We start from the raw sequence: 27,032 nt of genomic DNA on the forward strand, positions 1-27,032 counted from the left end.
GTCGCCATCGTGCCATCGGCTTCTCATTGTCGCCACACACGTAGGAATAACGCAAAGAATTGCTCGCCTTACATGAACATACTGCGCTCTCTCGTAACACAGTGCGGAACGCCGAAAAAAAAATTAAATTATGGGGTTTAACGTGCCAAAACCACTTTCTGATTATGAGGCACGCCGTAGTGGAGGACTCCGGCAATTTCGACCGCCTGGGGATCTTTAACGTGCACCTAAATCTAAGTACACGGGTGTGTTCGCCCCCATCGAAATGCGGCCACCGTGGCCGCGATTAGATCCCGCGACCTCGTGCTCAGCAGCTCAACACCAGAGCCACTGAGCAACCACGGCGGGTACGGAACGCCGAACGAGGCAACAGCCAGCTAACTGCAAAATGATTCGCGTATAATTTAGCGCAATAAATCATTGGATTTATATCGTTTTTTAACATTTGTACGAGCTTGTTTTCTGTATGGTTCGGACAAGCATTCACTGCTGCTTACCACTATGATTTTTGTTATTCTGCATAACAATATGAAAGAAGGACACAAAAATGGAAGGGCAAGAAATGAATGGCTGCCAAAAGAATAAGCGCAGCGCCTGTCTCTCCGCACTGAAGGGAGAAATATTATGCAAAAATTGCGTATGCAGAAAACAGGAATTCCTCAACTTTGTTTGTTTTGGTGTACTGCGCTAGAAGTTTTACACGCAAACAAAAATATACACAGGCGCACATATTCCTTGTTCCGTTGTTCCTTATGTATATGAAGCACGCTCACAGCACAGGAGTTCCAACGTTCAAAAGTAAAGGTTCGTGAAATGAAGTTACACCTCACCAACTGAAATGAACAAATGCCATCCTGAACTACGTGTAGTAATCTTTCAGCCCACTAAAGGCAATGTGGTGATAAGGCGACACAAGTATTTTCCCGTTTATTCGCTGTTCCTACAGCCCAACCTATAAAATGAGCTCAGTAGTTCGGGCCATTACCATTAACACATTCAGTGAAAACATGTGTAAAACACAGTCTATAAGATGACTAAGCAGGACCCCAGTTCAAGGTATATAAACACAGCACTAAAGGTGACGCCTGTCGCATGCTTATGCAGACGTGAACACAACTGAAAGAGCTTGATGAAGTAGTGACCCGTAACATTGAAGTTGCAAAAATGTAACCAACGCTTAATCGGCGTCAGTAACATGACATGACGCCGTGCTGCCTCACGTCGGTCGGAATCTCGTGACCATCACGTAGGCACGCTTCATGTCGTCCCTCAATGAAGCCACGTGGCAGCGAATGCGAAAAAAAAGGTACTGAATAACTGCGGCGCAGCCCACCCGACCAGTATGAAGGTTAAGAAAGACAAGATACTTTAATTTGATATTCAGGCTGCAACACTCGCCTTAGGCGACAAAATATAAAAATCTAAGTGGATAGCAGCCATCTTAGGTATCGCTGGAAGCATAGCGCACAAAGGACTATCCACAACGACTAGACAGGACAAGCGCTTGTCCTGCCTATTCTTTGTGGGTCGTCCTTTGCGCGCTATGCTTCCAGTGTAACTATGTTTTACCAACCAGCCCAAGCCTATACTCATTTTAAGTATCGTTCCAATATTCACGAAGCCGGCAAAGAGACAACACTACGAAAACAGCACCCAGGTAAACAACGATGAAGGTTACTCTGCTGCCTAAACAAGATGGCGGCTGCGCAGACGTCCTCGGAACTCTACGGGAAGGGCGGCTGCCTACAACAAAACGTAGGAACGCTTTCTTACGTGCTTAATGTAGGCTACGTTGTATTTTTCATAGATTCGCACACGCAAAGCGTAAAAATACAGCGATAAAATGTGTTTTTTAACCTCTTTTTTCCTACGCGAGGTGGTGTCACGTCATAGAGAGGTATTACAAATGGTTCCAGATACTTTCATTACATGTGCATCAAGCTGTCTCCTAAGATGTCAACGTAGACTCTGTGCAATGCTGGCCAGAAATGCAACACATCCTAATGTTCGTCTCAAAACTGTCGCCTATAGCCACATCGACATTACCGAGACATCATGACAGAGAGCTTCACTTGCTTACGGCGTGTAGCAATAAGGCTAGATGGATTACCTGTTCATACGTAAAACTTAACAAGAATACTGCTCCCGCATGTAGGAGCAGCAGCTATTCCAGCAACGTGATGAGTGAATGTATCATGTCGTTATTATGAATCCATATCGAAACTGAAACCAAACCGAAACTCTTTGTGTATCTATAGAATGGATTGTAAATTATTTAGTCCACTCTGAAGCTTGCCATTACTTTTTAAAGAGTTTAGAGGGGTTGAAACATGCAAGTAGGGTAAAAAATAGTAATGCCAAGTGCGAAATGTCGCGTCAGTGCTCCATCGAGTCGATTACGACGTTTTTCTTGCTTGTAATTACATACGCACTGGACTACATGCATTGAAAAAGTATATTGTTCATACAAGTCACTCCCTTAACATGACGCACACGAGGCGCGGTATTGCTAAGGTGCACAATGTTTTTTTGCATTTCTCGTCCGCAAAGCCTTCGTTTGCGTGAGGCCGCTGGTACCCGTGAGAGAACACACAATTCACGCCAATTCAGTGTCATTTATTGTCTTTCGATTTGATTCCCATTCTCTTCAGTAAACCGTGATAGTTTTACACACCCGTTGACTGTCAAATTGGTGAGTTAGGTTGCATCATTATCTGCGGTTACAGCAAAAAAGCAAAAAAAAATATATCGACAGGGATAATTTTGCTGAATCCCGCAGCTATATGACAATAAACATGTTGTAGTCAGATAGCTGCTGTCAAAAAGTAAGTAGCCTAGTAAGCAGCCTTGAAAGAAGCTCTGGTTCGCTGTACACAAGAAATGATTTTATAAAATAATTCACTGGGTTTCAAGTTTTGTATTCTTTATGAACAAATGCACATATTTCTGGTCAACCACTCGCAGTGCTATCAGCGTGGATAGCGTATGGGCATGCGCTCGCACTGATCGCAGCATATGTGTTCGGACTAGTAGCTTATTATTGCCCAAAAATGCGCTGGACATATCGCCAACAGCCCCACACTAAAGTCTCACACAAAAAGGAACTACTGCTAGAACCAGACGTCATCACTTCCTGGATAAGTTTCGGTGAATTGAGAAGGACATATGCCAGGCAATATGGCTCGTTTTGCAGTCAATTATTCGTTCATAACATTTCGTCTAGTTCAACAAAGTTAAGTGATCTTCCGACACATTGTACTTGATGGGGTCATATGACTTACGGAATGCGCCAACTGTCTTAGGAATTGTTCACCGCTTATTGTAACGCTCTGCTGAAATTTTACGCTCACAAGCAAGGGCTGCTTCGTCGAAGTTGTTCACACGACGCATATTTCTTATGTTCAGTTCAGTAGTAAACGCTTGGCAGAATGCAAACACCTAACTTAGGTTCTGATGAAAGCTTAGCACTGGTGGGTTCTATCTTGCACGTAACTATGAAACACTACGTTTGAAAGCTCATCCAGTTTTTATTGATTGTACCATGATGGAGCTCGAGTCACCAACGTTGCGGAAAAATTAGTGCGAACGTAAAGCAACGCGAGCCCATTTTCACTGGTTTTCAATGCGATTATCATTCTTAGACTACTTCCCGCGCTCCTCAGTATCAGTGCCTGTATCTAAATGCGCTCGTTTCACGCCAACTTGGTTCACTACGGATGGGCCACTGGGTGCCTCTGGTTGTCTCATTGACGTCAAGTTGGGTTAATAGATATGTGCCAATGGGTACAGGCCACTCTTTATTGCCAAACGATTCCTTTAGAATAACTCATGTGCTGTGCGAAATGGTACGTGCATCTTCTATATTCCGACATCCTTGTCTGATTATACGTACGTTCGGACCAGTAGGTCGTGATTTAGACGCGCGCCCGGCGCGGATGTGCGGCAGCATCGCGGGACCGCACCGCGTGTTCAGAGACAAGCGGAGCTGGAGCCCACGCCTCGCAGAGGACGCGTTTCGGCAGTGGCGAAGCGGAGAGTCACTGCATTGCTTCAATGCTAATCACATTAACGCCGACAGTAATTCTGCGATGGTTGCTATCTGAATGTTTCTTCTCGATAGTGTACTATTTCATTTTTATTCGCTGTTCGTAGAGCACATCGGATTGCACTCGCTGGTCCTCTATAAAGCAAGGTGACATGAAGGCTGGCGCATCTGTGAGCACAGCAGCACTCTATGCGAATGTGATTTCCTGTAGTGGCGAAGCCATGTTAAGCTCCTGCGCAGTCAACTACTCCGCGAAAGACGTGACGTGAGATGCGACATCATGAGCCAAAACAAAAACGCCTGATCCTTTGCCGTGTATACAAGGCCTTCGTTACAGCGCGTATAAAAATTTATAGGTGCTTTTAAAGGGCCCCTCACCAGGTCTGGCCGTATTGAGCTGACAAGCGCAGATTGTATGCGCGATAACGATCGTGTGTGCAAAGTATTACATCGCTACGCGTAGCGGAAAGATCTGAAATTTCAAACCAAACGCCGTTTCCCCTCCACTCGCGGCCGCCACGCTCCAAGCCGGAGGATGACGTACATGTGATAGTGCGCCTATTACGCGTGTTCGTGCTGCGACGTCGCTCGTGGTGACACGTGAATTCTAGAATTATTAAAGGCACATCTTTTATTTGTGTAAGATGTTGCTAGAATAGACGAATTAAGCTCAGAGAAAAAATAAAACACCGAAACCGAATGTCTGCATGCTTTGTTTGACTTCGCGCCGCAACAAGAAAGATGTACTTGCGTTTCGTCTGCTTGTTCACATGTCGTGCAGTCGCGCGCGCAGTCGCGCGCGCAGACACCCAAACTATGTCAATTTCTACCGTATTCCAGCGCGGGATCATGCTCTGTAATCCGCTTCTGTCTGCCTCATTATTCGTGTAGCGTAGACTTATACAGATAGTCAGGTGCCCTGGTGCACAGCGCACAAAATCATGCGCTGCGCGAAACGAGACAATAACAACAGCTCGCACGCGACGCCGTATGCAGAAGTGTGCCGCGCCGCAAAAAAGCGAAGAGAAAGAAATGAAGGCGGGGACCGTGACGTAACTCCACTACTGAAGAACGCAGGGAAGGAATTTCGATTGCAGAGGCTAGACGGGCAAGTGGAGAGAGCATTTATGCTTGCGGTGAAGCTCGCCTCCTGAACTCATGGGTTCACGACACTAGAATATTTACATCTCGGCTTTTAATGAGCCGATTTGAAACATTTTCGCGGTAGAACGCTCTCTAGAGGAGTTGTAACAACTTCCAGCGCATAACCGAAATTTGCTATGGGGCCTGGTGAGGGGCGCTTTAAGACTCATTTTAACTCGGCATTTAAGCCTGGACCTGTGACCGCTGTACCTCGTGTAGTTTCACAAGCTTATGTGGTCTCTAACATGCCCAAAGCGTCGCGATGAAAAAAATAAATAAAAAGGGTGGTAGCATCAAGTTTCCTCGTCGAGATTCTCAGTGGAATAACTTCTTCGCAGGGCCCTTAAAATCAAAGCGTAATTGTCTGAGACGTACTTCCAGTCACTGAGTCACCATGTGACAACGTCGTCGTTACGGTAAATTTTCGCTGGTAATGATTGCAAGGTTTCTCTGAGTATCAGGCAATAATATATTACAATCTTTATGAACGAAGCGACTAGCGAAATTGCACGTTTAGTTTACATGCTATCGGTATTCAGCTGCCGCTCACAAGGGCCGCTTCAATTTATCAGTCTATTAGCATAAGATGCGCTAAACTGCGCTGGTATCGCCATCAGACTTTCGACGTGACAAATTGAGGCTTGCAGCAAAAAACCACTGGCGTACAAAGCATGCAGTCAACGTCCTCACCACGGGGTCACTGTGGCTTGCATAAATTCTTGCTCCAAGAAACGCTTCATTAAATGTGTCCTAGGTGCACGACTGCCTCTAACGCAGAATTTCGCATCACACAGTCGGCGGCGCCGGCACATATTGACGAACATTGCCAGTGGAGAGCTTCTTATATTTTTCTGGCCCACGGTGGTGCCCGTGGCGTCACGACACTATCGCAACACGTGACACGCAACCAACACCGTCCCTGCAGTGTGTCTTTCGGCCTCGCTCGCGCCACCGCTGCTGGCCACCGAGGCTGTCTGCGTTCACCTGGGAAACACGTAGGCAGCCGGCTCCAGCAGCGTCAGGGGTCACACTTGCCTCGAGGATGGGCACAAATGGCCCAGCGCATCGGCGCCCGCGGCTCCAGCCAGCGGCCGCCCCGGGCCCCAGAGTGCCGCGTCTTCCAGCGGCACATCCCCGGTGAGTTGGTGGTGATGGTGGTGGTGGTGGTGGTGGTGGTGCGGAGGGAAGCCGGTGACGCTACCGGTGCCAGCTGGTGCAACTAAGGCGTCCTCCGCGCATGGCTCGGCGTCGTCCTTGGAGCAGCCCACGACCTCGGTCATGAAGGCGATGTACATGATGGCTAGGCGGAGCGTCTCGATGCGGGACAGCCGCTTCTCGTATGCGAACGTCGGTACCTGCAAAATGAACGGGAATATTACCACGTGGGGCTCAACATAAGCGGCGATTGGAAGAACGAAACTGAGAAAGACGCCGGCGTACTTATTCGATCGTACAGTAGGAGCGGAATGCTATCGATTGCCAATGCTGTTTACGATGTTAGTCTTCATAGTGGTAGTATTGTATCTCCTTTCTTTCCTACGCTTTGTAATGCGAAAACGACACGTTTTATTTTATAACATGTTGTCCATATTCGACAGGGGGGTTGACGCCAGACATCGAAGTGTCAAAAGAACAAAACAAATGTTAAAATCAGCGAAATAAAACGACAGAAAAAGAAAAATACACAATTTATATTAAATAGTTATCAAACGGAAACATATGTTTCCTATCAAATCCTGACAAAAATTCAGTGCCCTTCCACTCTGTAAAGAAGGATGACCAGCGAAACTGTGAATGTGGGCCATCCAATGGCGACCTGCACCTCCGCCGCGGGCCCACCGGGTATTGCACTATCTGCGGGATCGGCCCACGTTTGAGGAGTGCTTAAAGCCTGCCTCACCTCAGCCGCAGGTCAGCCCGGTGTGTTAGGGATCGGCTCCGAGTGTGAGGATTCGTTCGACAGATCAGCGATGTAGCTCTGTTTCACAAGCGAGAGACATTGCTTGGACGCTGAGCAAGTAGTACAGTCTAAAAAATGTATTGCTGCGCACTTTCGGATGTTACGTCGGCTGCTGCGGGTCGTGCTCATACGTATAAACACTTGCTACGCTACAGCTATTTCGCACGGAGTTAATTTTGCCATGAAGCACACGCACGTACATTTTTCTTGCTTACTGTAACTAACGCACTACTTTTTGGCCGCGATGCCACTTCAGCACTCACAGAATGGCATGCTAATTCTGAAAAGTTATGCCAGGAACGTTTTTTCGCTATTCAGAATTAACAGTTTTGTGTTGACTGAGGTCTTCTGGTAAACTTAGAAAGGCAGGTCTCGTATGAGCAAGCCTGTAAGTCGTGATTCTGAAAACAGCACAGCTGCTCGCGAGGCGGTTTCGAGGCCCACAGTATTGTTGCTATATATACTGGCATTGTTGCTTCTTGTGCGTACGTTGGATGTCTTTCAAAGTTCTGCATTTGCGTTTCTAAAATGTTAACGTATGTCATGAGTTTTGTGCTTTCATTGACTTGTTTCTCTGAATTTGACGCGGTCTTGTGTGTATATTTCGAAATTTCACCAGTAGCCTCTGCATGTGAAAGACCTTCACGCAAATTCACGCCATACCCCTTTTTTATACTGCCGTTGTTCCTCGAAAAAACTTCGTCCAGTGCTAAACTCTAAAAAGAGTTTACACCCTTTGAATCGTATCTTTACACACAAAAATAAATGTCATCTGTCTTCTCCGCATTTACTTTCTTTAACGCTGCGAGCCTGCTACTTCCGAGTAATGAACGGCATGCGCGTTATCAGCATGACATAGCAATGCCGTTTGGAAAGTAGCGGGAGCGGCGTTTCCAAGAAGGGAAACGCAAGGAAGGCAGATGACGATTATCGTTGTGTCGCAGATATACACCCCAAAGGTTGTAAACGTTTCTTAGAGTGTAGTAAAAAAATTTATGGGCACTTTGCTGAGCTAAACTGCGATAGGCAAAAGCCTATCTATGACTTCCTCTGTTGCTCTTGCCTGAACTGTTCCCAGAACGGACGCTGCGGTGGCCGTGAGCATGCGATGTAATCACAGCCATATGGCTTCAAGGTTTGTCGCCGATGTGCCCGCACCCTAACGCGCATCTCCGCGCTCTGTCACGCACCCACTCGCACAGCGCTACTTGCATGGCGCCTCCTCTTCTTGCTCCCCTGGCCGGTGATCACCGCTTTCCTGCGTCCACTACGGACTGCGCCTGGACACTCATGAGCCACCAAAGGCTTATGCCTTAAAAATAAACACGAAAGAAGAATATACTCCCATGCACGCAAACATTCCGCTCGCAATGAGTAAAAAATTCTGCTCCGATCATACGGAGTATAATAAACTCCCAACCGGGGGGTCGCTAGAAGACAAGCATTACACTGCCACCTGGTAGTTATTTCCGTTTTCCAATTATGAGCTGCACGCGGAAAAGTGAGCGCGTGGTCATTTGGCCTTACCAAGGCGCAGTTATCGGATCGGATCGGACAACATTTATTGGGCTCTAGAAAAGAGATCTTCGCGGCTTCAGACGGCCTCTTCCATCTTCTGATGAATTCTTCTGTCTGCAATCACAGGGTTAGTGCCCTAGTCCAAGGCTCCACTGAGTATGGCCAACCCGCGAGCTCGCTCTACTATAGGCGCTTTTGGCCGTTCAAGCTTACGCTGGAAAGCATACTCTCCCACTGTTCCGCACTCGGGTTTTTAATTTTATAGATAGTTGGGGACTCAATATTTTGACAGGCCCATGATCTGGCTTCTCTCCGCACCATGAGCACTTAGCCTCATACTGTGTAGGGAAAATTTTACTGAGAAGGTTTAGATTCGGGAAAGTACCCCTCTGCAGTTGTCGCCATGCAACAGCATCCTATGTGCTTAGATCCTTATCTGGGGGTGGGTACTTCAGTCTGATCCCTTTATAATAATTTAGGATATCTGAGTAGCCCATGGGTACTGACTCGGTTTCCTCAAGGCTGGATGTGTCGGACGCGCGGTTGGTATGCCCTCGAGCTATCCTATCCGCCTCTTGGTTCCCTGTTATGCCAGTGTGCCCTGGTACCCAGATTATGGTATGCTGAACTTTGTTTCCCGGGTCGCATGAGCAGAGTATGTGGCGTGTTCTGCGCCCAATTCTGCCGTTTGTATAATTACGGCATGCTGCTTGAGAGTCTGTTATTATTGTTAGGAACCTGCCAGATCGATAGCCTTCCAGTGCTGCCAGAGCCACAGCTGCCTCTTCGGCCTCGACTACCGTGCAATCCTGTAGTGACGCGTTGGTGATCTCCTTGAGGTCCGAATTAACCACCGTCGCCACTGCTCTGCTGTTTTCTCTTCCGTCTTTGACGAACGTTGCCGCGTCCGTATACTTGTGTTGTCCTTGTTCGCCAAGGTTCTCTGCACGTACTCCGCTCTTGCTTTTCTACGTGCCTTGTGCAGGTTCCGGTCTATATTGGGTATAGGTGCGACTCGCAGTGTACTGCGATACTTGTCCGGAATGGCCTCGGTACGTTCGATCTCTTGGATCATGTTGCCGCCGCCGTATCTTCGCAGGAGCACCCTTCCCGTGGGGGTCTGCACCAACCTACGTGCCTGAGATCATAGTAGTGCATCTCTTAGTTCACTGAAGGTATTGTGCAGTCCCAGGGCCAGCAGTTTCTCGGTCGATGTGCACTGCGGCAGGTGAAGCGCAGTTTTGTACGCCTTTCGCAGTATGGCGTCCGCTTGTTCTTCTTCTTGCTTGATGCATTTGTGGTAGGGAAGGCTATACACCACTCTGCTAACCACGAGGCTCCTGACTAGCCTGAGTGTGTCGCTCTCCTTCATACCGTGTCTCTTGCTAGATACTCTGTTGATCACAAGGGCTACCTGCATAGTGGCAGTCTTCAGTGTCAGAGTATGATTGCACCGTTGGTTGGACTGAAGCCACATCCCCAGGATCCGAATGGTGGTCTTCTCCGGAATGCGTTGTCCCGCGAGGTATACGTTGAGGCTGAGCTCATCGCTTGTAGGGACCATTTGATTTTGTTTGCCTCGCCACACCCTTAGGAACTCGGACTCCTCCGTCTCAGCAGGCGAGGCCCCTGGCCCTAACGTAGGTTTCTACGCAGGTGGCCGCTTTTTGCAGGCACTCTTCTTTTTCGCTGAGCGATCCCCGGTTCACCCATACCGTGATGTCGTCAGCGTACATGGCGTGCCGTATGCCTTCAAGGTGGTCGAGTTGTCTTGCTAGCCCGATCATTGCGACGTTGAAGAGGATGGGGGAGATGACCGACCCTTGAGGAGTTCCCTTGTTTGGGGTGCGAAACCTCTCTCATCTGACTGCTCCCAGGCCGATTGTTGCTGTCCGGTTAAAGAGGAAGGCCTTGACGTAGCCATGAATCCTTCTGCCACCGTTCAGGCTATCCATTCCTGTTAGGATGGCTTCGTGGCTGACATTGTCGAAGGCTCCTTTAATGTCCAGTGCCATGATGACGTGTTCGCTGTTCCGTGGGACGTTGCTGAGCACCTCCTCCTTGAGCTGGAGGAGCACGTCTTGCGTCGATAATTTAGCGCGGAATCCAAACATGCTGGGGGGGGGTACAGCTCGTTGTCCTCCATATAATTTTGTAGCCTCATTGTAACCACCCGCTCGTACAGCTTGCCTAAGCATGACGTGAGAGAGATTGGTCTAAGATTCTCTACTTGAAGTTTTTTGCCAGGTTTTGTAATCATCACTACCTCCGAATGCTTCCACTCCTCAGGTACTGTCTCCTCCGCCCAGTGCTTGTTCAGATAGTCAGTAAGTTCGACTACCAGCTCATCACTGAGGTTGCGAATCAGCGCGTTCTTTATCTTGTCTGCGCCTGCAGCCGTATTCCTAGTGGTATTTCTTATTGCTGCGTATACTTCCTGTTTGGTTATAGGCCTGTCCAGATCAGAATTTTCTTTCCCCTTGCAGCACTCCGTGTAGGCTGCTGGGTCACCGTCCCCGAAGAACTTGTGCCTTACTCTTTCTATGAGCTCATACTCTGAGCCCTGAAACTGGTGAACCAGCCTCTGTATGGCCTTGTTGTTCTCCGACTTGGTTTTAGTCGGGTCCAGGAGTGCTTTGAGTATGCTCCACGTTCGGGCAGTACTCAGGGTTCCGCTTAAGGAATTGCTAAGTTGCGGCCAATTTGCTCTCGCCAATTGTTCCGCATACTCTTCTGTCTTTTGCGTAATGTCCGCAATCTTCAGCTTTAGCTTCCTATTAAACTTCTGTCTTCTCCACCTTTTGGTCAGGCTCTGTCTTGCCTCCCATAGCCGAAGCAGTCTAGAGTCAACCTCCGGTATTTGCTCTGTGCGGTCAATCTCCTTGGTGTACTCGCTTTGCCTTTCTTTCAGCATATTCCCCCATTCGTCGATTGACAGTATCGCGCCCAGCGGATGTCCATCACAGGCTTCTCTAAAGGCATCCCAATCCGTTATTTTTGCTGTACCTATAGGACGCTTTACGTGAGCAATTCCGATTTGCGTCTTGATGATGTAATGATCACTACCCAGGCTTTCCAGCATATTTTCCCAGACAGCCTGTCTCGCTTTTCTTACGAAGGTGAGGTCACGGCTGGTGTCCTCCTGGACGCTGTTTTCCATCCTGGTGGGGACCTCTGGGTCCGTTAGGAGTTGGCAATTTATGTTGTCAGCCGCCTCCTTGACTGTCGTACCCTTTTTATCGGTGGTCTTGTATCCCTTGCTAGGATCTTTGGCGTTGAAGTCTCCAACGATTACGAGCGCGTTGTTTTTAGCCAACCTGCTCACACCGTGGATACGCAAAAGCCTATCTATGACTTCCTCTGTTGCTGTTGTCTGAACTGTTCTCTGAACGGACGCTGCGGTGGCCGTGAGCATGCGATGTAATCACAGCCATATGGCTTCAATGTTTGTCGCCGATGTGCCCGCACCCCAACGTGCATGGCGCCTCCTCTTCTTGCTCCGTTCGCCGGTGATCACCGCTTTCCTGCGTCCACCACGGACTGCGCCTGGACGCTCATGAGCCATTAAAGGCTTATGCCTTAAAAATAAACACGAAAGAAAAATATACTTCCATGAACGCAAACATTCCGCTCGCAATGAGTAAAAATTCTGCTCCGATCATACGGAGTATAATAAACTCCCAACCGGGGGGTCGCTAGAAGACAAGCATTATACTCCCACCTGGTAGTTATTTCTTTTTCCAATTATGAGCAACACGCGGAAAAGTGAGCGCGTGTTCATTTGGCCTTACCAAGGCGCAGTTAGGACGAAGGCGAGAGCTTGCGCGGGCAAGGAACGCGCGGATAACACAGACTTGCGAGAGTGAGGGTGATTTGGTGTCGCGGCGATGTCTCTCGCCTCCCGCAACACGTGGCGCGCTATTGCGCTGCTACAGGCGCAATAGCTCTTTCGCTCAATGAACCATTTGACGCTTTCGCATGAAAAGAAAGAAAAAGAAAACGCCGCGGCAAAGGCGGTGCGTACACTTCTAAAGGACACAGCGTGCATAATGCCTTAGTGAACTTGGGGACTGCAACACAAACGTCCGTGTGTCTGCCGCCAAAATGAATGGCGGCTATACTCCGTTTCATAGATCAGGTGCAACGCTGTGGAAGCTACACAAGTAGTGCTGTCTCCAGATTTTATCACTCCGCGCGTTCCACCTGTGTTTCGCTGCGCGCGAGCGGTGTTTGCTCGCGTGAGCGTGCCCGTGAGGCTGCCGCGACGGGCGGCAAGTAAAAATAACGAAAAGTAAATTGATACGAAAAAAACGTATTAGCAACCTAATGAGTGCTCCTTTGTTTGTTTCTAAGGGTAAATTCTATTCTCCATTCAGAACTGACCTTATATAAAGAACATTTTAACAAAAATCGCTCAAAAGACACCGAACTGTTTCAAGGTACGAACCCAGCCACGGTAAAAGGTATTTCCAGCCTCCACAGTGTTGCACCTCATGTATGAGACTGAGTATAATGAAAATAACTTTTGCACGGTCACCGAAAACACAAGAAACCTAGAAGGAGTTTGAGAAAAATTCTCAGTAGTAAACGCTGGCGACAACAAAGAAAATTTCAAATATTCTTCATTCCGAAAGCAGCAAATATATTAGGGTCGAAGCCAAGTGGAATTGCGGAACCGGTAAGGTCGGAATCAGAATCAGAACCAGTTTTAGTTTCCTCAAGGAAAGGAAAAATGGACCCCAGACAAAAAGCTGCTCATTGAGCAGCTTGACGAGGCCTGAGGCCCTACAGGCAGTGGCAACAGCGGCAGAACAGCAGTGTATGTTGTACACCCATACTAGAAAAAAAAAGCAACTCGAGAAACGAGAAACGAAGAAAAGAAAGAAAGAAACTGTTCGCACCAAGCTGTGATGAACGAGAAAAAAAAATATTTAGATATACATACACCAATAACAAACCAATATTGTACACTGACATGTTATATTCACACGTACACACGCAAACACCCGTAGAAGTGGCGCGCATACGCCCCTATATATACATATATGTACACCTACATATACATTTACATATACACGCGTACATGGCATATATACACACACCATTGAAGTGCACACATGTATAACGTTAAGTTAAATATTTTATGAAGAATGAAGTGTTACAAAAACGGAGTGAGAAAAAAAAGTGAAATTAGATAATGCCTGCATAACTAACCCACACAAAAGAACGCACAACGCCGAATGTAAACTGTATGATATAAATCTGTTGCCCATTAAGCTATACTGTTTGAAATGTACTCAATTAAAGCACGTTTATTGATTGCGGGGCCATCAATTAAGTTTGTATTATTGTTCAGGGTGTAAGGTATTATATACTTTAACATTTGTTGAACGTAATTCGTTCGAGTTTTGGGAAGACACCACTTTTCTAATTGTCGAGTGTTGGCTGCCGGTACAAGTTCCTTGAGCGCTGATATTCTGATAAGGAAGTTAGTACGAAACGTGGTTTTAGTGGTGAATAAAGAAACAATAATAATCAAACTATAAAGACGGCACTCGGCCATAACATTCACTTTGCATTTACCAGAAATGCAGCGTGCCATGGAAAGCTCATATTCTGGAGGTTAACCTTCGTCACTTCTTTACCGAGCAAATCTGCTTGGAATGAGCACAACTCTCAGCTGTGAGAGACGGAATAACTGCAGCAAGCAGAGATGATGAGGTCAACGGATCCGCGCACTCGGTCATGAAAATTTATCCTGGTCGAGAGATGAACTGCGGCGTGTTATTTGGCATCAGAGTACAAGACAATTGGACGAATTCGCACTACTCAGGAAAAGTTAAGCTCAGCCAAACTCAGAGGGGCTTGGTCGCTCTGATTACTCCGATAAAATGTGGGACTATCATTGCATTTACAGGTATTTTGTGTACAAATACGCACTGATTGCATATTTTGTAAAAATTATTTTGAGCCCCATTTTTTTTCTGAGCGTCCATTGGGCTGAGCAGCTGATCCTCGTAACAACGGCCGCTCGGCATCGAACCAGGCAATTACAAAGAGAGTGCCGAACCGCAACTTGATTCGTTCCAGTTTTCGTTCCCGTTCGCCACAAATTGGCAAGTTTCGCTTCCACCAGGTGGTAAAAATGAATCCCGGATCACCCCCCCCCCCGCCCCCCTGCGACCATGGCGTGTTTCATATTCACGTATGGTATGTGCCGTATGTGCCAATCACGCGCCGTATGTGCGAGTGGAAGCACGCAAGGGCAGCCGGCGATCGCTGATCAATCTGGCGCGCGCGAGGGAGGAAGGCGGAGAGCAAACGAGCCGTCTTCCGTCGCGCGACAGGCCGTGGGGGGATGGCAGAGAGGGAGGGGGCGGCGTTGGGCTCCTGCAGCAACTTCGTATTTCACAACAGAACTGAAGGGGAACTGGCGATTGCGGCTCAATCTCGCGCGCGGAACGGGGGAAAGTGGGGAGGCAGCGTGGGAGGAGAAGGGGGAAGGGCAAGCGGGCAGTGGTTTGTTCTCCGCCAGCAACTACGCACTTTTCGCGGCGGTGTGCGGTTGCGCTCGCCGTATCTTGAAAGCGATCTACAAGCGACTAGTACCTTTGTGCGTGATGTTTTCTCGCCGCTGTCTGCGTTGAAGCGATAGACAATACGAACGTCACTTCGCTCGCTGCTACTGCCGCGCTTGTTCACGCCAGCTTTTTGACAGCGTATGTCCGTGATAATCGAGTGTGATGCGTTCATGTTTGCCTGTGGGCGCTGACGCAGGCTCGTTAATTCAGTTAGTAAGCGAATAAGGTTATGCGGCCGTTAAAACTACTGTCCTCACTTCGTATAACTGCCTCCAACGTGCTGTCGCAATCAATCCTTCACCTATAGACTGGAACTTCGACTTCTTTTTCTCGGTTTTAGGTGGACTTACAGTTGAACATCTTGTAGGTAAATGCAGAAAAATAATTAAAAAGAACACGTACAGAACACGACGCCCAGTAGATAATCAAAGTGCGTCGGCTTTTCACAACGCAGGATATTACCTTTAGCTTCAGCAGCATTACATTCCGCGTTTCGATTTAACTTCTATACAAGGTGTCCCACATAACTTGAACCAAGAATTTAAAATGATAGGCGCGTCGGAACCGAACGCATACAATTCGCAATAGCCTGTAGTTACTAAGACATTTTTTTTTGTTTTCCCCATAACTCACTAAATAAGCTTAGTTACCCAACTTTTCATTACTGGCTGAGGACCCCAGGTACGATGCGCAGATTTGTAGAACACCTACTGAAACCATCGATCGAGTTGTTTCCTTTAGGATACGTCTCACGCAGCCTTTTTTTTTCCGGGTTGCAAAGAAAGCCAGGGAAATATGAAAGAAAGCCACTTGACGGAGCGCTTCCGCAGTGGTATTGTGCTGCTCTCAGGCGTGCGTTCGCTGAACAAGGTCGGCTGCATCGTGACAGGCGTTCTTTTATCTCATCGGCAGCGGTCGGCCAGCAGCATGCATTTTTGCCGTCATCCGATTGTTTGCCACTCTTCTCTGTATTGCTTCGGCCCTTTTTAATACGTTTTTAAAGAAAACACTGCTTTATTCGTTGAAGCATAAATTAACTGGAACACCAATGCATATCGTCGGACACCTTGAAAATTGATGTCTTGAAACTGCTGAGAATTCCTGAGAATTCGTACCACGAGAATACGCCTCGCGAGCTCACCGGCTATAATTCTTAGACTGAAATAGTGGCAATAAATGTAATCATTAAAAAGACCATTATAGAACTTAATTATATGACGAAATATTTGGATTTCTCGTAGAAGTAATGGCCGCATAATGCGTAGTTTAGATCGTGGTTTAGAATTGTGTCATCTGCCAGAGGCAATTTTTATAATTTTGATGCAGTTAAAAATAAAGGACCATGTATATCACCAGGGTTGCCGGACCGTATCCCGGGTGTAGCGGCTGCATTTGTATGCCGAAATTGGTGCATGGTGCCGAAATTCCAAAACACGCGTATACCGCCGATTGGGTACACGTTTACGCACGCAAGGTGATCAAGATTAATCCGGAGTCCCCCACTATAACTTCATAACCATATCGTGGTTTTGTCACAGAAAACTTGACAACTGAACTCAGTGTACCACCCGAACACATAAGATAGGGAGTGGTGGAAGCAAAATGGGAGGAATTAGATGCACATTCACAATGACGTCTCCGATCCCCTGTGATAGGCAAAAGTGAGCGACGGCATGAGTGTGCATGCCTCGCAGAATTTACGCATGAGTTTAGATAACGAGCGTGACTAAGCTGCGAGGCTAATAAACGAAATCGGGTGACTTGACGTGCCATGTGAGCGTGATCGATGACTTCATGAGCGTACTCAGTTGCAACACGTAGCACAGAAGGGAGGATGGCGTCAAACGGCAATGTGGTGTCGCGACTATACAAAAGATAAAAGGGTTAATATCCTGCAGTGTCACGTCGGGACGAGTTTTACGCGAACGTCACGTAGGCCAGCGTGGCCTCCCCGTCGCGGTGATTGTTGGAGACGTACAGGCGACGACAAAAGTGGTATACTCCACGCAGCGGGAACCGGAGCAACGGCAAACTGCATCGCAACGCCATCTACAGTCAGCGTCTGGGATTGAGACAGCCAGTGGGTGCCCTTTATTATCTGCAAGCATGTCGCTTGACTCGTGTCAATGTTTCGTGCTTCAGCTCGCCAAAATGCCGAGCGACGCCGCTGCAGTAGCAATCTGCGTGGAGTATACCACTTTTGTCGGCGCCTGTACATCAATAGCATCTCTGTGATGGTTCGGTTGAGAAGTTCCGTAACACCATTCGTTTGTGGGTGGTAGGCGGTGGACAGCTTGTGCTCAGTGGCACAAGAGCGGAGGAGGTCGACCACAACTCGAGAGAAGGACGAGTGGCCGTGGTCTGTAAGTAACTGTCGAGGTGAACCGTGCTGGAGAACGACGTCGTAAAGGAGAAAATCGGCGACGTCTGTTGCGGAACTAGTCAGCAACGCCTTCTTTATCGCGTAGCGGGTCACGTAATCAGTAGCGACGGCGATCCACTTATTCCCTGTAGTCGTCGTTGGAAAAGCGCCAAGCAGGCCTACGCGAAAGAACGGTTCAAAGGGAAGTTCAGTTGGATGGAGTCTTCCGACATGTGGCAGGGAAGGTTTCTTCTGGCGCTGACACAATTCGCAAGTTGTGACATAACGACGCACAGAGCGGTAGAGACCCGGCCAGAAGAACCGGATTCGTAGGCGTCCGTATGTACGCAAAATTCCAAGGTGTCCCGCTGTCGGTGCATCGTGAAGTTGTTCGAGAGCGATGGATCACGGATGACGAGGAAGGACAAAAAGCAATTTAGGGCCGTCAGGGTTGATATTGCGGCGGTAGAGGATGCCGTCGTGCAGCACGAACAGGCGGCACGTGCCGTCGGTGCGGCCAGATTGCACTCCGGCGATGATGGACGGTAAGGATGCGTCGCGTTGTTGTTCAGCGCGCATGTCGGTTATGTTAGTCAAAGCCATCACGCAGGTCACCGGATCATGCGCAGCGGGATCATAGGGATACACGGAGTGATGAGAGAGACAATCAGCGTCCTTCTGGAGGTGTCCAGTCTTGTAATTGACAATAAATGAAAATTCCTGGAGCCGCAAGGCCCAGCGACCAAGCCGTCCTGTCGTATACCGTAGGGAAGACAGCCAGCAGACCAGCGGTCTGTAACGACCGAAAACGTGTGGCCGTACAAATATGGCCGGAACTTGGCGACAGCCCAAACTGAAGCCAACTATACTCCCGCTTGGTGATGGAGTAATTTCTCTCGGCAGGCGAGAGCAGGCGGTTAGTGTAAGCTATCACGCACTCCGCACCATTCTGTTGTTGGGCGAGAATAGCGCCGATGCCATGGGCGCTTGCTTCAGTGTGGACTTCGGTCGGTGCAGATGCATCAAAGTGGGCAAGTATGAGATAGGTGTTCAGAAACCCGATGAGAGCGGCGAAAAAGTGAGCCTGCTTTGGGCATGTGCAGAAATCAGGTGAGGTGCAAGCATTTTCGCGAAGTCAACCGTTAAGGAAACAGAGCTGTGAGGTGCCATTGGCGCTGATAAACCACTCTCGGCATTCAGACTCTCTATGTCAAGTTCAGAATTACTAGAAACACTGGCCAAGAACATGCCAGCCGGAAGCACTTGAGGGCACAGGCTGAAATTCAGAAGCGGTATAACAGCGTCGTTATTAGTGACCGTGACCAGCGTAAGTGGAACAGCGACGTTCCGGCACAAAAGCACGTCGATGATGGGGTAAAGCACATATTCACCGTCAGGAACCTGCGGCTGCGCGGTCAAAGTGACGTAAGTAACTGCCTCGGATGACAGACACACATCGTGAAGCGAGCACAAGAGCGGTGGGGCGGTGCTCGGAGCATCAGCGAGTTGAGGCAGTTCTAAGTGAAGAACACCGGTCACGCAGTCGATGAGAGAAGAATGAGAGGATAAAAGGTTCAATCCAGGGATTACGTCGTGAGGGCAGTCGTTGATCACAGCAAAGATAACATAAGTAGGGCGGCCGGCTATACTTAAACGCGCAGTACCCATTCCAAGAACAACCAGCACGCCACCGTCGGCCTCACAAAGCACTCGGGCACCTGCTGGAGTGAGGACCATCTTTAAACATCTACGTAGGCTAGCACTCACCACAGATACGTGCGCCCCTGGGTCGACGATTGCTTGGACAGGTACGCCGTCTATTTTAACGTCAATTACACTCCTCCTTGTGGGCCCAGACAAAGGATTTGCTGCAGTAGTCGGCAATTGAGCACCACCTCCGATGGCTGCATTTCCTAGTTTTCCGAAAGGGTGCGGTCAAAAGCCACACGCGAAAGGCAACGTGGCTGCGGCGAACGGGAAGATAGGCGACATGTGTGCGGTTAACGAGACTGCTGTCCGCGCGGCGATGGTGGGCTACTCTGCCAAGTGTTCCTAGCAGAGTTGTCGGCGTTGTTAGACTCGGCGGTGGGCGAAACATTGCGGGCATTTCCATCAAAACGGCTCAGGTTGGTCGGCGTGCGAGGTGTTGAGGGTCACGAGTTGCGACAGTATCGGGCGACATGGCCAATGCAGCGACTGGTGAAACACACCGGCTGGTAGTCCGCAGTTCTCCACTCAGTCGGGTTTGGATAACTCGGAGAGAAGCTTCGGGTGGAGCGAAAAGAGTAGAAGGGCGTTCATTAGCTCTGGGATTGGCGACAGCACCAACAGAATGTAAACCAATGTTTTCAAGTTGCTGGCGAACAATGGCTTGTAGAAGAGGAACTGAAAAAGTGAAAGCATCAGGCCTACGTGAACAGAAAGCTGCGGGCGTCATCGCATCCAGTTCCCTTCGAACGATTCGCACCATGTCCTCTGATGGCGACGCATGCTACTGTGTGGGTTGTTCTGCACACAGGTCGACGTTGTGGTAGTATTGGGAAGTCTGGCGAATGGTTGGAAGACGCGTCGGCTTTTGGCCTGCTCGAATTGTGGGCACTCTTTAATGATAGCATCAACTATAGAGCAGCTCTGGCAGATGAGCAGATTAAACGCGTCGTTAACAATGCCCTTCAGCACTTGCCCGACTTTCTCAGCTTCTATTATGTCGTGATCAGCTTTAGGACAAAGTGCCAGCACGTCCTGGATGTACGAGACATAGGACTCCGCGGTGGATTGGGCACGGGAGGCCATTTCCTGCTTTACGGCAATTTTATGGCCGGCTGGTTGACGAAACTCTGTCAATTTCTTTGTGCATTGGTCCCAGCTAGTTATAGCTTGTCTTCGGGGTTTTCGTACCACACCTTTTCCTTGTGTCTTAGGTAGAACAACAGGTTAGCTAGCATAAGCGTAGGGTCCCATCTGTTGATTCCGCTTAAGCATCCGTACATAACCACCCACTCCTCAAGGTCGGCGCCATCGGTCCCGCAGAATGTTCCCGGATCCTTGGGTTGCACTGCCACAACCGAAGGTGACAGCGACGTAGCTCGCGACGATGACGTCTGAGGTGGCAACGACGTTGATCCCGCGTGCTCAGCGTCGTTCATGGTGCGGAAGGTCATGCGACGTCCACTGCGACGCTCCGTTTCCAGCCGTGGTACCCCGCACCTCTCACGACTACATTACGGGGGTGTTGGGAGTATAGATAGATTGTATTTACAATATATATACAAAGATGAGTCAGAGTATTTAAGATGGCTGACCACCAACAACACGCAGCAGCCAGCGTCTCGCGATCTTCTTCTTCTCTCTTTTTTCATCCTTCTGTAACAGTATTACTAACTACCACCATATGTTCTGTATTTTGACTTTACGAGAGACTGCAGAAAATATGTATCTGTAGAGTTCATAGTGCTTATGAAGCTCCTTAAATTATTGTTTAATATTAACCTTGAATTTTAGAGGCTCACATATTGCCAAAGTTGTCACGGCTTAATTTTAAGTAGACAAGACGGAAATGATTACAAGGATAAAGGAGGCAAATTGCGTTTTACATGTACTAAGCGTAGCTGTATACTCACGTGATGATACTTCTGCCAGTTCCGCAAGTGCTTCGAACTGAAACGGTTTTGCTATTTCCTTTCTCGTTTCCGGCAATATATATATAATGGTACTTATCATGTGCGCTCGTGCATAATTGGTGACGAATAAAGTACGTGAATGTAAAGAAAAATAGTATAAGACAACGTGACATTCCAACGTTAGACCCCAAGTGCGAAGAACGTCCGAATACAAGCAGTAATTGTTACTTTTCTCAAAATATATTCATGGACACCAGAAAGCTTGCCATTGGCACAGTTGGTACATGTTTAGTTTTTACTTGCAGGATCGTACACGCTAAGAAAAATCCCGGGGAAAACGGGGCTAACTGGGCCGTTAGTTCTAAAAAGGGCGCTTTCGTCCCTCAAAGGACTAACTGCATGAATGCGCGTGCCGTGTGCGAATTTCGGAGAGTAAGTGTTTAATCCCTGGTCGGAAAGAGAGCAACGGGAGGACGAACGATAACAGTTACTCTCCAAGCACTTCCCTGTTTTCGTCCGTGTCATGGAGCGATGCGGCGGAAACGGTATTGCCTATATATCGTGAATAGTTCGATGTTCGTGCACTATCTATTGAACTACATTCAAAGCAGCACCTTGCCTCTTCGTGAGAAAATTGCGTGAAACTTAAAAGCTGGAGCGTGAAGAGCCATGCCCTTCGTGCGCACACCATAAGTGAGCGACCCACATTAAACGCGCAAGTCATTGATAGACGGCTAGATTTTCTTGGTCAATAGTACCTATAGTCGGATACAACTTTAGAAAAAAGGGGGCGTTTACTCCTCCGAGGCGGATGCACACGAACATCCACCAATGTGCGCGCACTCTGGACCGACGTCATGCGCCAGACGGCCGGTGACCCCGCCTTCGGAGAAGATGGCCGCCTGGGCTTCGAACTGGGCGAAGTCGCGTCAGCTGTGCGCGTCAACGCCTCGTCACAGTGAATTACCAAACTGTTTGTGATTGTCTATCATGCCGGAAATATTACTGCGAGCTTACGATGCGGCATTTGTGCCGCGTGCATTTATTCCAAGCCATGATCCGGCGAAGAAACATTGAAGCGAGCATCGCTGACGCTGCACTACGCTTTGCCTGAAAACAGGATCCCACGGCCACCGCTGCAAACACACATCCTGCTTGTTTGTTCCATGTCTGTTTTATTTCGCTCCCGAGTGAAGTTACGACGAGAAAAGTTTGCCAAAGTCTGGTGCCTACTGTCAGCAGTGGGTGTGTTCGTGTACTGTGTCGCTGCGTTTCTCGTCGGACGGGGTGAAGTGATGGAGCAAAACCATTCTCAGGAGAAATGAGAAAAGCGTGCGCGCATGAAACAAACCTACGAGAGTCTCAACAGAAAATATTTGCAAAAGAAGCCTCCAACGCAAAGATTTGTCGCCGTCAACTTAGCGTGAACGATCGTTTTCAGTAGTGAGATGGCCGAGCATTTAACGGCGGTGATCGTGCGTTGTGTGGCACCGTCGATTGATTGCTTTCCACCAGGGCTCACCGCGCGCGGAAGCTGTAGAATGCGTGGTGTGGCACAGTCACGCATAAGTTGTGTTGCCAGCGCTCGCTATGGTTTCCCACAGCATAGCTTCACGCTGCTTTTCAATTCTTGTGATATGTTGCAATTGAAAATTCCCAAGGCAGTGTTAAGAGAACGGTTTAAAAAAAAAACATACGAGAAGGTAGGCCCAGCAGCTTGTGAACCCGCTCCTATAATACCTCTACCCAGGTCTGTTTGTAAATGTGTGTATGTTTTCTTGCGTTTGTCATTTTTTTTATTTCCCACATTTCTTTATATTTGAGTTTTTCTTAGTTTTCCCGTTTGTGTACCTGATTCCATGCATGTTTGCGAATACTCTTATTTCTGTCCTTTTATTTTATATTAGCATTTGTTTTTGCTAGTTTTCTTTCAGCAAAGTCTTTACACATTTTCATTAACGAATCTCATTCAAAGCACTAACTCCTGTACAGTGCAGAGCTGGCCTCTTCCATCTCATTAAAACCTTTCTCACTGGGCTACCTCATCTTCTCAATCTGCCTACTCTCTGTGTTTTCTGTCCTTCCTTCTTGTCTTGTTGCTTCACTGTGATTAATCAACTTGCTCAAAACAAATTTTGATCGCCTATGAAAACATAAAGGTTTAGAGATACATTTTCTTAAAAGCGTCATGTGGGCTGCACAGGAACTTTGCCTCTTACCTCTGTTCATGTTTATGCATCAGTACATGTGGCAGCTCGCCAGAAGTGCACATGAAAGGCTGCATATTGCAAAGCAACATCTTTCTATGCTGTTGCATTTTTCATGCATTAAGTCTTAGTAAACAGACGGTTTCGCTGCCCATCACATATGAAGGTAAAAGTTTTCAACACGAATAACATTGTGCAATGAGGAGTCATTTCCTGTCTGACGCTTTCGTCGTTGCAAAGACATTTTTCTGTGAATGAAGCCCAGCAAAGCAGTGCACTGAAAGCTTTTGCAACTTTCACCATTTATTACTTCACAAATGTCATTGTCTGAACCTGGCTGTCCATCACTATGCCAATGGCTTGTGAATTAAATAATTGCCTCAATAAAACACATTCAACTTCACTCAGTATTTTTTAGTACAAACAATGCTAGCAGAGCTATTCAGGGTGAATAATTCTGCTTACATTGGTGTTACTTGCCCGGTCAGATAAACAAATACAGCAATGGCTGTGGCATGACTGTGATTTGATGTGCAGACTGCGAACGGTGCCTTTCAAGCGTGCCCTCGACTACTGCTATAAATAGTTACCCGAATGAGTATATTGGGCCTAACTAAGCTAATGTTTCATAATTGTTCCTATTCGCAAAACTTGCCTGGGCCAGGTAACCAAAATAAGCAATGCCACCACATGAATGTGTTTTTGCATGCAAGCTGCCAACAGTGGCTGTCATTTTCGCGTTGATTTCTGCCGTTTCACCAACAGTGGTGACAGCTTGACTGCGCTTTGACGTGCAGACTGCTAATGGTGCCTTTCAAGCGTGCCCTCGACTACTGCTATGAATAGTTACCCGAATGAGTATATTGGGCCTCAGTAAGCTAATGATGCTTGATAATTGTTGTCTTATTTGCATTACTTGCCTGGGTCAGATAACCAGGTTATACAAAGCCACCACGTGAACGTGCTTTTTCATGCAAGCTGCCAACAGTGGCTGTCATTTTCGATTGATTGCTGCCGTTTCCCCAACAGTGGTGACAGCTTGACTGCGCTTTGACGTGCAGACTGCTAATGGTGGCTTCCAAGCCTGCCCTCGACTACTGCTATTAATAGTTACCCCAATGAGAATTTGGGCCTCACTAAGCTAATGATGCTTGATAATTGTTGTCTTATTCGCATTACTTGCCTGGGTCAGATAACCAGGTTAAACAATGCCACCACATGAACGTGCTTTTTCATGCAAGCTGCCAACAGTGGCTGTCATTTTCGCGTCGATTGCTGCCGTTTCATCAACAGTGGCGACAGCATGACTGCGCTTTGGCGTGTAGACTGCAGGCGTTTTCAAGAAAGAAAACGCATCAAGGCACATGACGATTATTGTTGTGTAGCAGAAGGGGCACTCCAGAGGGTGTAAACTTTTCTTAGAGTGTATTGCTATGAATGGCTACCCGAATGAGTATTTTGGGCCTCACTAAGCTAATGATGCTTGATAATTGTTGTCTTCGCATTACTTGCCTGGGCCAGATAACCAAAATAAACAATGCAAACACATGAATGTGCTTTCGCGTGCAGGTTGCTAAGAGTGGCTGTCAATTTCACGTTGACTACTGCTTTTTCGTGTGAAGCTGGATAATGGCTGCCCGAACGAACATTTTGGGCCCCATATATTCAGGGTTAATAATTGTATTTGCATTCAGATTTTCCAGCATTTCAGCACGTTTCCATGCACATACTTATATTGAGCACGATCTGTGCAGGACGTTGCTTTTTCAGAATTGAGCTTCCATTAAAAGGAATGTGTCACCAAATGAACTGCTTATTTATTTGAGAGGTCACGGGACAATGCTTGGCTGCTGCGAACCCACCGGCAAAATTTGGGTGCCCTAATAAGGGCTGTTCTCTCGTTAATAAGAAGCTGTTATTCTTCATTGAGCGGCTCAATGCCGGACAGCTCGCAGTCGGAGTCGCTTTCTTCACCTTCATCTTCACTCAGCTGGATGATGATGGGTTGGATATGGTCACTCCCAGATGTATCAAGCCTGAACTTTGCCTCCAGATCCATCACGTGGTGTATGTTTTTCTTCCAGTCTTCCGCCATTACATGCTTGATTTTTTCCCTCAAGAAGTCTTCGACTGTGGACAGCTTGAAATCTGTTGTCCGCAGCGATGCCATTTTTCACCTTTGCCCACACGAGCTCAATAGGAATAAATTCGCAGTGGTACGGTGGGAGCCTGAGTACAATGCAACCGGCCCTTTCAGCTGCATTGTCTACGATGTAGCTCAGAAAGCGTGGCTTTACAGATGCTACCAACTCAAGCAGCTGCTTTTTAACCATACTTTCGCTGTAGGTGATGTTTCTCAGAAAGCGTGGCTTTACAGATGCTACCAACTCAAGCAGCTGCTTTTTAACCATTCTTTCGCTGTAGGTGATGTTTTTGCTTTTGAGCCACTCCTGTATTTTTTCCTTCTTCCAAGCTGTCGTCGGTAATTTCTCTTCTCGCCGGGAATGATAAGGTGCATTGTCCAAAACAATGACGCTACCAGCAGGCAACTTCTGCAGAACGTTATTAAACCATCCCTCGAAGCGCTTGCCGTCCATTTCTTCGTGGCAGTCGCGCGTTTTTTGGCCTCGGAATATATTTAAGCACCCGTCGACGAAGCCATCCTCGCTGCCGATGTGCGTCACAATCAGGCGCTGGCCTTTCCCAGAAGGTTGTTTCAAACCCGTCAACAGACCATTTGCTCGCGCATATAGGCGTCCGCGCTTCTGCACCACGGTGTCTGTCCACACGATCGACCAAGTGTGTCCCGCCGTCACCCATGTCTCGTGCAGGAAAAAGATCTTTCGGCCTTCCGCCCGGTAGCGTTTCACGTCACGAAGGTAGCGATTCCGCCATTCAGCTATGTCATCCCGGTCGATAAGCAGCGAATTGCGGCTCCTCTTCTCGTGCTTGAATCCGATCTCGACAAGCAGACGACGCACAGTACACCACTTCAGTGATGAGAGATCCATACGCTTCGAGAACTCGTTAGTTATCTTCTCGACCGTCGGTATCTCGTTGCGGCGAAAGAAATCGTGCACACATGACCTCAGCGCGCACAACGTGAAGCTGTCATACTTCGTGCTGCGTCTTCTTTTCTCCGCATTTCGTGGACGCTTTCACGAGGGCGTCGACAGTTTGTCACCCGAAATATGCGATGCTTTGTCCTCCCTCCTCACCTTGAACACTGTGCTTTCGCTGACACCGAGCATCTCGGCGACAAACTTGGTCGTGGCCTCCACGCTGTGTTCAGGCTCCCTGTTACGCCAATACGTGTAGCAGTGGAGCATCATATTGCGTGAATCGCTGTTCAGGATGTGGCCACTCTTGTTCTTGTCGAGGATCCTTGGTAGTGTGGACATCGAGGCTACACAAGGCTCGTTTGGCAACAAAGAATCGCATTCCGATGTCAGCTCGTTGGGCTCCATGTCGGAAAACTCGCACGGAATGCCTTGCGCGAACTGGCGAGATTTCAGGCTCGCAAAAGAAAAAAGAAAGAAAGGAAAAAATTTGTGAAACCCAAAACCAAAAAATATAAATTTTATGCTATTTAACAC

General features: G+C 48.0%; 1 protein-coding gene across 1 annotated transcript in view; it reads right to left on the reverse strand.

Moving 5' to 3' along the window:
- Positions 1-2,601: 2,601 nt before the first annotated feature.
- The window catches only part of LOC142573231 (uncharacterized), a 28,834-nt gene continuing 4,403 nt past the window's right edge, over positions 2,602-27,032 (reverse strand). The window contains exon 2 of the mRNA XM_075682829.1: positions 2,602-6,543. Within this exon, the coding sequence (XP_075538944.1) occupies positions 6,214-6,543 (330 nt within the window). The 3' untranslated portion in view covers positions 2,602-6,213. The remainder of the gene's footprint in view (positions 6,544-27,032) is intronic.

The sequence above is a fragment of the Dermacentor variabilis genome, chromosome 2 (assembly GCF_050947875.1).
Source record: "Dermacentor variabilis isolate Ectoservices chromosome 2, ASM5094787v1, whole genome shotgun sequence".
In the NCBI taxonomy this organism is placed as follows: domain Eukaryota; kingdom Metazoa; phylum Arthropoda; class Arachnida; order Ixodida; family Ixodidae; genus Dermacentor; species Dermacentor variabilis.